The following is a 12626-nucleotide window of genomic DNA, read 5'->3' as shown; positions in this document are numbered from 1 at the left end:
AATAATCCCTCATTGCATTGTTTGACTGTTGTTTTTGTTGTTTGTCAGAGCGGGGAACGGAGGCTGGTCAGCCAAAGGCTGTGAGGTGGTGTTCAGGAACAACACTCACATCAGCTGCCAGTGTTACCACATGACCAGCTTTGCTGTTCTCATGGACATCTCTAGGAGAGAGGTGAGCGAGGCCACACCACTACACAACACACACAACACTAGACAGAACTACACTATATTTGTACATTTTTTACATTTTAGTCATTTAGCAGACGCTCTTATCCAGAGCGACTTACAGTTAGTGAGTGCATACATTTTCATATATGCTGTACGATTCTAGACTTCACTTTATAAACTTCACTCGGAAACATCAATGCACCTCAGACCACACCCTATAGTGGTCTTGTTTACTATAATGACCAAACAAAGCTCTTCTTAAACTTTTCCTCCACCTTCCTCTTCCTCTTCCTCTCTTCCTTCTCAGAACGGTGAGATCCTGCCGGTGAAGCTGGTGACGTGGAGCACGGTGGGCGTGACCCTGGGCTTCCTCTTCCTCACCACTCTCTTCCTCCTCTGCCTGCGGGCCATGCACTGCAACAAGACCAGCATCATCAACAACGGAGCCACCGCCCTCTTCATCTCCGAACTCATCTTCATCCTGGGCATTAACCTGGCAGACAACCAGGTAAACTACTGGAACAAAGTTATTCTCTGTCTACCTTTAATACTGTATTTTACCTCCTGTCACTCTCTAACTCGGTTCAGCACACCACTTTCAATATCCTACCTTCCCTCTCATCTATTTGGAATAGGTGTCTGACATATGGATCTGATCAAAACAAAGGAAAAAGTAATCAAAGCATTCTGCCCACTTTGAGCCCTGTCATATACAGTATAATAAGTTCATTTCCTTTCTCTCTCTCTCCCCCCCTCCCCCTCTCTCTCTCTCTCCCCCCCTCTCCCTCTCTCTCTCTCTCTCTCTCCCCCTCTCCCCCCTCTCTCTGTATCTCGCCCTCTCTCTCTCCCCGTGTCTGTAGTTTGTGTGCACAGTCATCGCTATCCTGCTGCATTTCTTCTACCTGTGCACCTTCTCCTGGCTCTTCCTGGAGGGCCTGCACGTCTACCGCATGCTGAGCGAAATACGAGACATCAACTACGGACCCATGCGCTTCTACTACATGGTCGGCTGGGGCGTCCCTGCCTTCATCACAGGTCTGAACAATACACACACACACACACACACACACACACACACACTGATGGACCGACCCCAGGTGGTGAGGGTAGGCAACATGGCCATGCACGACTCCAACACCATTATCAAGTTTGCTGACGACACGACTGTCATAGTCCTAATTACTGGCGACGATTAGACAGCCTACAGGGAGGAGATCAGTGATGGCAGTGTGGTGCCGGGATAACAACCTCTCCTTCAACGTCAGTAAGACCAAGGAACTGATCGTGGACTACAGGAAACGGGGGCGTGCACGTCCCTATCCACATCGATGGGGCTGCAGCGGAGCGTGTCGAGAGCTTCAAGTTCCTCGGTGTCCAAATCACTAAGGACTTAAAATGGTCCACACACACGCAAACAGTTGTGAAGAAGGTGCGACAACGCCTCTTCCCCCTCAGGAGGTTGAAAAGATTTGGCATGGTCCCTCAGATCCTCAAAAGGTTCTACAGCTGCACCATGGAGAGTATCTTGACTGGCTGCATCACTGCCTGGTATGGCAACAGCACCACCCTCGATCACATGGCGTTACAGAGGGTAGTGCGTACGGCCCAGTACATCACTGGGGCTGAGCTCCCTGCCATCCAGGACCTCTATACCAGGCGGTGTGAAAGGAAGCCATAAACTGTTCTCTCTGCTTCCGCACGGCAAGCGATACCGGTGTATCAAGTCTGACACCAACAGGGTCCTGAATAGCCATAAGACTGCTAAATAGCTACACAAACTATCTGCTCTTCTTCTATTTTATTTATATTTTTGCACTGTCTATACACACTCACTCTAGGCATATTCTACACACTCACACTCCAACACACACACACTTTGCTCACACACACATTACACGCACAAACATTCATACTGACTCTACACACACACACAGACACACTCGCATACAATCATATCCGCTGCTGTTACTCTGTTTATCATATATCCTGATGCCTAGTCACCTTACCCCTATACATATCTAACCCTACCACTCCAGTATCCCTGCACATTGTAAATATGGTATTGGCACTGACCCTGGAACTGGCCCTGCAAATAGCTTACTTACTTTCTCGTGTTCTTCCCATTTCTATTTCTTGTTTTTGTTCTACTTGACTTTATTATTTTTATAGTACTACTGATATTGATTAATGCATTGTTGGGAAGGAGCAAGAAAGAAAGGCATTTCACTGTACTAGTACACGTGACAAAAACTTGACACACACACAGACGCACACACTAACCACACACAGACGCACACACTAACCACACACAGACGCACACACTAACCACACACAGATGCACACACTAACCACACACAGACGCATGCTTGCATACACAAACTTACACAATGCCAACTCGTCATTGTATCCAATTAGAATGGTTGAAAGCCTTACTGTAGCTATTTGATAGTTACTGGTGTGTTTTGGTTGTTGTGTCATCCAGGCCTGGCGGTTGGACTGGACCCAGAGGGTTATGGGAACCCAGACTTCTGCTGGCTGTCCATGTACGACACTCTTATCTGGAGCTTGGCAGGGCCCATCGCCATGGTGGTGTCTGTGAGTACACTCCACCTCCTCGTCAGATCTCTAATACAGTGTATTGTATGATATTTATATGATAGGGTTGTATATTAGTATGCCTTTATGTTATACAGTAATATATAGTTGAATTATATTTTGTGTTTTCCAGATGAACATCTTCCTGTACATCCTGGCCTCCAGAGCATCCTGCTCAATAAGACACCACAGCTTTGAGAAGAAAGAGCCCCCTATGTGAGTGTCCTGCCCGCCGCTGCCTGAATAAATACTACACTCATTCTGTCATTAACACAGGCATGATGTTGTACCCCAAGGGTACATGACTACAGCACTTTAGAGACCACAATAGAGTGCATTATATCATTGAATGGAGAGTGAAGCTGCTGATGTTGTTGTTGGCTCATGATGGATTGCATAAAAGTCAAAAACATATTTCTATAACCTCTGAAAACTCACTTATCCTAATGTAACCTTTGTGATGTTATCATCTTACGTGTGTCTGTCTGTCTGTGTCTAGCTCCGGGCTGAGGACGTCATGTGGGGTTCTCCTCCTGGTCACTGTAACATGTCTGTTAGCTATACTCTCAGTCAACAGTGACATGATCATCTTCCACTACTTGTTTGCTGGATTCAACTGTCTTCAGGTAAACACTGTTTTTTCTCTCAATTAAACCAGGAATTAAAGACACTGGTTTGACTGTCAGTATCCTTGCTCCATTGGTTTGACTTTGTTTGACTTCCTTTGGTCTGTCTATCCCAGGGTCCCTTCATCTTCTTCTTCCGCATTGTCTTCAACAAGGAGGCGAGGAACGCCATGCGCTACTGCTGCAGCCGCAAACGCCCGGATCACATGATCAAGTCCAAGCCCTCGGTAAATCTCTCACTGTATAGGGACACCAGTCATCCAAGGCCTAGTACAGACATGCACAGCTGTAGGCCTCCATCATGGCCTTTAGGTTTGGACTTATATTACTAAGGACATTAACTGAAGCACCAAACAAATAAAACAGAATTTGATATGATGACTTACTGCCTACTAACTTATACCTCTCCTATTTTCTTCATCTCCTCCTCCTCCTCCTCCTCCTCCTCCTCCTCCTCCTCCTCCTCCTCCTCCTCCTCCTCCTCCCCCAGTCATATAACTGTAACACCAGCTACATGGATGGCAGACTGTACCACCTGCCGTTTGGAGACTCTAGTGTGTCTCTGAACGACACCCTGCAGAGCGGCAAGAGCCAGCAGAGCTATGTCCCCTTTGTCCTCAGGTACGGCAAGCACAGAGGGACACAACAGGCCCCATTGACACACGCTGTTTAGGACCTCCTGCATCATTGTGTGCTAGGAAAAGTGTACTTTACAAGTTAATTGAAAGTGTTTGTGTTTTATGATGGTCATTATTATGTACTGTAATACAAATAGAACAGCCCTTTCAAAGCCACATACTAACTTACATTGAGGAGAGCAAGGCTTTGTCTGTCCTGTTACAAGTCCTGTTGTGTTTTTCAGGGATGATGGTGGCCTGAATAACAGCCAGGTACACATCGCTCTGAACGAGCACGGCTCACTCTTCCATGAAACTAAAGAGCATTTAGATGGTAGGTCTCCCATTTTTAATGTCATTAAGATCACTGTGGCTGCCTTTAGCAGCTTTTGGTGCATAGCTCAAACACAGAGAGGCATACAGAGTATTCATTTCATATGGTCAATGTATGTACAGTGGGGGAAAAAAGTATTTAGTCAGCCACCAATTGTGCAAGTTCTCCCACTTAAAAATATGAGCGAGGCCTGTAATTTTCATCATAGGTACACGTCAACTATGACAGACAAATTGAGAAAAAAAAATCCAGAAAATCACATTGTAGGATTCTTAATGAATTTATTTGCAAATTATGGTGGAAAATAAGTATTTGGTCACCTACAAACAAGCAAGATTTCTGGCTCTCACAGACCTGTAACTTCTTCTTTAAGAGGCTCCTCTGTCCTCCACTCGTTACCTGTATTAATGGCACCTGTTTGAACTTGTTATCAGTATAAAAGTCACCTGTCCACAACCTCAAACAGTCACACTCCAAACTCCACTATGGCCAAGACCAAAGAGCTGTCAAAGGACACCAGAAACAAAATTGTAGACCTGCACTAGGCTGGGAAGACTGAATCTGCAATAGGTAAGCAGCTTGGTTTGAAGAAATCAACTGTGGGAGCAATTATTAGGAAATGGAAGACATACAAGACCACTGATAATCTCCCTCGATCTGGGGCTCCACGCAAGATCTCACCCCGTAGGGTCAAAATGATCACAAGAACGGTGAGCAAAAATCCCAGAACCACACGGGGGGACCTAGTGAATGACCTGCAGAGAGCTGGGACCAAAGTAACAAAGCCTACCATCAGTAACACACTACGCCGCCAGGGACTCAAATCCTGCAGTGCCAGACATGTCCCCCTGCTTAAGCCAGTATATGTCCAGGCCCGTCTGAAGTTTGCTAGAGTGCATTTGGATGATCCAGAAGAGGATTGGGAGAATGTCATATGGTCAGATGAAACCAAAATAGAACTTTTTGGTAAAAACTCAACTCGTCGTGTTTGGAGGACAAAGAATGCTGAGTTGCATCCAAAGAACACCATACCTACTGTGAAGCATGGGGGTGGAAACAACATGCTTTGGGGCTGTTTTTCTGCAAAGGGACCAGGACGACTGATCCGTGTAAAGGAAAGAATTAATGGGGCCATGTATCGTGAGATTTTGAGTGAAAACCTCCTTCCATCAGCAAGGGCATTGAAAATGAAACGTGGCTGGGTCTTTCAGCATGACAATGATCCCAAACACACCGCCCGGGCAACGAAGGAGTGGCTTCGTAAGAAGCATTTCAAGGTCCTGGAGTGGCCTAGCCAGTCTCCAGATCTCAACCCCATGGAAAATCTTTGGAGGGAGTTGAAAGTCCGTGTTGCCCAGCGACAGCCCCAAAACATCACTGCTCTAGAGGAGATCTGCATGGAGGAATGGGCCAAAATACCAGCAACAGTGTGTGAAAACCTTGTGAAGACTTACAGAAAACGTTTGACCTGTGTCATTGCCAACAAAGGGTATATAACAAAGTATTGAGAAACTTTTGTTATTGACCAAATACTTATTTTCCACCATAATTAGCAAATAAATTCATTAAAAATCCTACAATGTGATTTTCTGGAGAAAAAAAATCTCAATTTGTCTGTCATAGTTGACGTGTACCTATGATGAAAATTACAGGCCTCTCTCATCTTTTTAAGTGGGAGAACTTGCACAATTGGTGGCTGACTAAATACTTTTTTCCCCCACTGTATATCTGTACAACACTCATTGGTCATCATCTTAACTTGTGTGTGTGTGTGTGCAACAACAGATCACGACTCAGACTCGGACAGTGACCTGTCTCTGGAGGATGACCAGAGCGGATCTTACGCCTCCACACACTCCTCTGACAGCGAGGAGGAGGGGCCCTATCCACCAGGGGAATGCTGGGAAAGCATGGCATCCAATGTGTCCAAGAGACCACACCCTCAGGGTATGACCTCACGTCTATAATACACCCAGTCACCCACACAATATAAACTCTATACGACCTCACACCTATAATACCTCACTGTCAGTAGACCACACCCAGGCGGTATGTGACCACAGCCCAATGCAGTAACCCTTTTGATAATACCGCTCCCACACTTCTGCTTAAACATTACACCACACCCAAACATCACACACAGACCAGACAAATCTTCAATCGACTACACCTACACTGTACACAATTGTCTGGGTATAAATAAATCTACTTCTGAGCAGTACATGAATGTTATGAATCTTACTTAAACATGTATAAATAAGACCTGAATTACCCAATTCTGGTCTTGTAAGACCACAACTTACACCATGATGTAATGCATCAAGCATTTAAAATGTAGTCTTAAAGTTGTCTGGTTGTTCTCCAGATAACAACCTGAGTAAGCTGTACTGGCCAGGGGAGTATGTGTCGACGGCTAGCGACAGTGAGGGCCTGGGGGGAGCAGGTAGGCTGAAGGTAGAGTCTCTGGCCAACCCTGAACTGGGCCAGACCCGGGACCACCGAGGCATGCCAGACGACAGGCCAGGGGACAAGGCAGAGGGCTATGGGAAGGACAACGTGATGCTGCTGCCCAGTCTGCCCAACCTCAACGCACACCCACAGAAAGGTCAGCAACAAACCCAAACATCTACACTGCTGCAACATTCCATATGTTGTTGTTAGTTCCATATATCTATATATATATCTTTGTAGTGGTTGGCTTTCCAGAACTTCGAAAACATTTATGATAGGATCTCTTTTCAAATTCAGGAATCCTGAAGAAGAAGCAGCTCTCCCCCATTGCAGAGAGAAATGGTATCAACCGCATCCATAACGAGCTGTCGGAGAATGCTCCGGGCCATGCCTCCTCCCAGGGCTCCTCTTCCAGTGAGAGCCGAGGGGGCGGGGCCAAGCCCAGCCTACCAGATCAGCTGAATGGTGTCGCCATGAGCATCAAGGCGGGGACAGTGGACGGTGACTCATCAGGGTCAGAGTGAGTGTCATCACAACACAAAACAAAACATGACCCAGGTCCAAACATAATACCCAGAATACACCGCTCTGTCTGAACACAACCCAGTGCAGATCACAAACACAGCAACACATACAGTACAATACAATGTCATAGAATCAAAGCAACAGCCCTTAGATAGAAGTTGAGAGATTTCTTAGTACTTATGTATTGAAATGTTGCTTTATGTGTTGGTGGATACTGTATGTCATATTTTCTGCTCACCGGTCTACCAGTTTGATGTGAAAGAATTGATGTCCCACTGAATGTGTCTTGCTGCTGTCTTCTGTGTGTGTCGTGCCCCCGTCACCATTGTGTGTAGTCTGTCCCCTGTTCTTTGCCTATGTAGTGTTGAATTTAGCATGCTAGCTTGTTAAAAGTCCAATACATAGAGTACTGGTCACATTCTCATCGATGAGCTCAGACACCGATGTGGAAAGATGTCAAACAACTTCCATGATCAGGTGATTTTATCGTATTGGGAACAAAATACAGTATTTTAAAAATACTGTTAGTTCCATAAACAAAGGGACTTGGTAAAAGCTAATTTTGATGTGTTATACACACTGTTTGGAACCATTACATAAACTGCTAGATACAAGTGTCTCTAATAGTGAGGAAATATCATTTTATTATGACCAGTGTCTACAGTGCAGAGTATTGTAGCTTACTAACCATCCTTCTCTGTCCTTTCTCTCTCTCTCTCTCTCCAAAAACATAGATTCCTATTCTTTAATTTTATTCACTGAAGCACTTGATCCTCATTTGAAATCAGGATCACGGTCTTCTTATCGATCGATCATTCAGTATCCTTCACCCCATATAACCAAAATAAGAATCCCATATAATTTGGTTATCACCTCTTACACTGTGCATACAGTGGGGAAAAAAAAGTATTTAGTCAGCCACCAATTGTGCAAGTTCTCCCACTTAAAAAGATGAGAGAGGCCTGTAATTTTCATCATAGGTACACGTCAACTATGACAGACAAAATGAGATTTTTTTCTCCAGAAAATCACATTGTAGGATTTTTAATGAATTTATTTGCAAATTATGGTGGAAAATAAGTATTTGGTCAATAACAAAAGTTTCTCAATACTTTGTTATATACCCTTTGTTGGCAATGACACAGGTCAAACGTTTTCTGTAAGTCTTCACAAGGTATTCACACACTGTTGCTGGTATTTTGGCCCATTCCTCCATGCAGATCTCCTCTAGAGCAGTGATGTTTTGGGGCTGTCGCTGGGCAACACGGACTTTCAACTCCCTCCAAAGATTTTCTATGGGGTTGAGATCTGGAGACTGGCTAGGCCACTCCAGGACCTTGAAATACTTCTTACGAAGCCACTCCTTCGTTGCCCGGGCGGTGTGTTTGGGATCATTGTCATGCTGAAAGACCCAGCCACGTTTCATCTTCAATGCCCTTGCTGATGGAAGAAGGTTTTCACTCAAAATCTCACGATACATGGCCCCATTCATTCTTTCCTTTACACGGATCAGTCGTCCTGGTCCCTTTGCAGAAAAACAGCCCCAAAGCATGATGTTTCCACCCCCATGCTTCACAGTAGGTATGGTTTTCTTTGGATGCAACTCAGCATTCTTTGTCCTCCAAACATGACGAGTTGAGTTTTTACCAAAAAGTTATATTTTGGTTTCATCTGACCATATGACATTCTCCCAATCCTCTTCTGGATCATCCAAATGCACTCTAGCAAACTTCAGACGGGCCTGGACATGTACTGGCTTAAGCAGGGGGACACGTCTGGCACTGCAGGATTTGAGTCCCTGGCCCGTCCGGCGTAGTGTGTTACTGATGGTAGGCTTTGTTACTTTGGTCCCAGCTCTCTGCAGGTCATTCACTAGGTCCCCCCGTGTGGTTCTGGGATTTTTGTTCACCGTTCTTGTGATCATTTTGACCCCACGGGGTGAGATCTTGCGTGGAGCCCCAGATCGAGGGAGATTATCAGTGGTCTTGTATGTCTGTGAGAGTCAGAAATCTTGCTTGTTTGTAGGTGACCAAATACTTATTTTCCACCATAATTTGCAAATAAATTCATTAAAAATCCTACAATGTGATTTTTTGGATTTTATTTTCTCAATTTGTCTGTCATAGTTGACGTGTACCTATGATGAAAATTACAGGCCTCTCTCATCTTTTTAAGTGGGAGAACTTGCACAATTGGTGGCTGACTAAATACTTTTTTTCCCCACTGTACGTGTGTGTGTACGTACTTGTGTGGGTGAATCATTCTTATTCATTGTTTTCTGTTCCTTCTGTTTTCCCCCTGTGTTGTGTAACGTTTGTCGCCCCCCCCCTCCCATTTTCCCAGCAGCCACCGCAACACCTCCATATGAACCGGCTGACGGAGGGGTGTGTCTTTGCAGGTCATAGAGCCTCGCCTCTCATCGCCATGCTTACTTTTCTCTGAGTGACAGGAGCTTATGTCTGAGACACAGAGAGCGTTGGACTGTCCTCACCTGGAGATCCATGGAGTACCCTCTCTCTTCCCCCATGTTTTTCTCTGCATGTGTATGAGAATGTGTGTGTGCGCGCGTGCATGAGAATGTGTGTGTGTGAGAGTGCCAAAACCTCAGGAGTCTCTGCAAGGGCACAGGCTCGAGCGCACTGATGGAATGAGTCTCTCTCTCTCTCTTTAAATCATTGTTTGTTTACATACTTGAAGCGATGCACTTTTAAAAATAATTTACACTGCCCGGTCAGATGTGCTGGTAGTCAATTGGAGCTGATTTTCATTTTTGTTGTTGTTTATTGTGGTTGTTTTTATGTTTCAAACTCCGGAGATTAAGAACAATGAAGTCCTCCTTTGGCTGGGTCATTTAGCTGTAAGATTTTAAAAGTTCAGGGAATTTCCTCATCAAGCTTAACTAGTTTGTAATTTCAGAAAGGGTCACCTGTACAGTTGTTTTGTTCAAGGATTTAGTTATTCTACTGAGGGCTGAGGTCAATTTGAGTTTTGCTGTAGAGAGAACTCACTTCTCCACTCTAGTCTCAGGAAGCTGCCAGCCTGAGCTGGTGGAAAGGAAGAGCAGTCAGTCCAAAATGTCCTTAGACTGAACAGGTCTCTACAGAGGAGAGGGACAGAGAGATGAACAGCTCCACCCAGCTGAGGTCAAACCACTACACTGTGTTCTGCACTGGAGGAAAGGACTCCTGTTGGAAGTGTGGCTGGAGAACTGGGTTGTGGACAGTGAAGCCATGGGGTCACTCGGGTCATGCCCCGTAATGGAAGTACTCTGTAAACAGTTTCTCTCACTACTGAAGGATGTTTATCAAGGCAACAGCGACTAGTCAGCTGTCATACACATAGACACTAGAGGTGAGAATGTCTGCCTTTCTCCACCATTTCGCCTTCGTTTTATTGCATTATAATTGGTGGAAAAGAGCCTGCGTGTCAAGAACTCGTATAACAAGAACTTTTGATACATCTTGACTTTTGTAAATTGTTGGGAGCTCATTTTTGCTCCCATTTTCAATGTTTTTGTCCAAGGGATATATGCCTTCATTTGAATCAGCGACTAAACGACTTTGTATTTTATAGATTAGATGTGAAGGATCCATTGTTTTGTAAAATACTTACTGAAATATTTGCAAACTTGTGCTGTAATACTCTTTGAAATGTATTCCAATTTTACTGTACAGAGGTGTCTATAAAAAGAAAGACACTAATACTTCATGCAACATCTTCAATTGAATCATATTGCATAAACTGTGCAAACCTGTCAGTCAAATATACTGTACACCACTACATTCCCACTAATAAAAAGCAGTTCAGGCAATTTGATGTGTATGAAAGAAAACAACCTGTTATTTTTCTCACATATTACATGTTTTGATGTGTAAATTTAAACCATAGATAACATTTCTATCAGCCTTAAAAGGTCTTGCCACTAATTGAACGTTACTCCACAAGCACCAACACACACAGGCTTTATCTAAATCATGTTTTATTGGAAGATTTAATAACACTTTAATAAGACTGTTTGCAATGGTGCTCCCTAAAATGAAATGAACTGACATCTGAGAGCATTCTCCATGATACCTCGACAATATACTGTATGTGTCAAGTAAGGTCAATTTCTACATTGCCAATTGTTTCTTTAAAATGAAACACTATATCAAGGTAAATACAAGGTGAAGTTTAGTAAAACATTTGTTTGAAGGGTTATTGAATATCAGGCCTTCCATTTTCATACTGCAGCCTATTCATCACCACATTATCAGGTTCCTAATGAATCAGTTTGTTTAGACTCAACTGTGAAGAGCACTAGATAGGGAGTATGAGTAGCATATCTGTTTGAATGACAGTTTTTCCCGTTATCTGGTTTGTACAAACAGTTCACGTCATAATTGGAGCGCCAAGCAATCAACTGCTTAAAACCAAGACATCTAGAAGGTTACTGATGTCAAAGCTTTATTGATACAGGGTAGACTAGATATGGCTTGTATTTTTCTATGTGAAATGGCTTTGTAAAGGAATTCACACATTCAATGAGTAAAACGGACAGATGTGCTTTTAATACAGTGGATTTGTTTTTTTATTCCTTCAGGGGAAATGGCCTCCGTAGCCTAATAAGAGCATTCCATGGATATCCCAATGCAAGATGTCACATGAACATGTAGCTGATTTAGGCCAAGCATTTTGTATCGAACTGTGTAGTAGAATGCTGAACTTTACTACAGTCCAGTCATTAGAGCCCTCTGGTGGACAATGTGCTGAGCTGCAACTGAAACACAAGCGACAAACTCAAGAAGAATCACAGATGAGTCATTTATTTCTATTAAACAATGTTGAAATTCAAGTGTTTTATTTCTATAATTATGTTGTCTAATCTGCTTCAAGGGGACGCTCCTTGCGGGGTAGAGCATTGTCTCCATCTTTAGCAGCTGAGGCTCCACTGCCCCTACCCAGCATGGCAGACAGTGCCCTGCCCCACCCGGGTCCCAAGCACTCCTCCCTCTGGGGCCGACTCACTGTCCCCAATCTTGGAGGATAGCTGGCACTTCACGCTATCAATAAGCTTATGGAGCTCTTTCATCAGATGGTGACTGGCTGGTGCCCTACTTGTAGTCTACAGTAACACGGAGATGGAGACGACGAAAGAGTACATGCTCCGATAATTTAAGATGTTAACGTGTAGGGACACTAACCAGGAGGTTTCTAAGATTACCTTTCTCAATATTACTAAGCTATATGGAATTGTTTTAAGGTAATTCCAAGGATCATTTTGCTATTTGATTTTGAATTTTTAAAACGTCCAGATCACAGAAGTATATA

The 12626-nt window shown here is 44.0% G+C and overlaps 1 protein-coding gene across 4 annotated transcripts in view; it reads left to right on the top strand.

Moving 5' to 3' along the window:
- Nucleotides 1-12150, top strand: part of LOC121575298 (cadherin EGF LAG seven-pass G-type receptor 2-like) — a 76227-nt gene extending 64077 nt beyond the window's left edge. For 2 of the 4 annotated variants that reach the window (XM_045222871.1, XM_045222868.1), the window contains exons 22-34: nucleotides 49-172; nucleotides 476-676; nucleotides 1029-1203; nucleotides 2651-2763; nucleotides 2897-2979; nucleotides 3263-3389; nucleotides 3506-3616; nucleotides 3880-4010; nucleotides 4252-4340; nucleotides 6126-6287; nucleotides 6706-6945; nucleotides 7089-7311; nucleotides 8051-8228. In XM_045222871.1, coding sequence (XP_045078806.1) covers nucleotides 49-172; nucleotides 476-676; nucleotides 1029-1203; nucleotides 2651-2763; nucleotides 2897-2979; nucleotides 3263-3389; nucleotides 3506-3616; nucleotides 3880-4010; nucleotides 4252-4340; nucleotides 6126-6287; nucleotides 6706-6945; nucleotides 7089-7311; nucleotides 8051-8078 — 1807 coding nt within the window. In that variant the 3' untranslated portion in view covers nucleotides 8079-8228. Of the gene's footprint in view, nucleotides 1-48; nucleotides 173-475; nucleotides 677-1028; nucleotides 1204-2650; nucleotides 2764-2896; nucleotides 2980-3262; nucleotides 3390-3505; nucleotides 3617-3879; nucleotides 4011-4251; nucleotides 4341-6125; nucleotides 6288-6705; nucleotides 6946-7088; nucleotides 7312-8050; nucleotides 8229-9659 lie in introns of those variants that run through there. The other 2 variants (XM_045222870.1, XM_045222869.1) reach the window with 2 other exon arrangements.
- The last annotated feature ends 476 nt before the right edge of the window (nucleotides 12151-12626 follow it).

Source organism: Coregonus clupeaformis, chromosome 10, assembly GCF_020615455.1.
Source record: "Coregonus clupeaformis isolate EN_2021a chromosome 10, ASM2061545v1, whole genome shotgun sequence".
Lineage (NCBI taxonomy): Eukaryota > Metazoa > Chordata > Actinopteri > Salmoniformes > Salmonidae > Coregonus > Coregonus clupeaformis.
The sequence above is the reverse complement of the archived record's forward strand: the minus strand, read 5'-3'. Positions and strand labels throughout refer to the sequence as shown.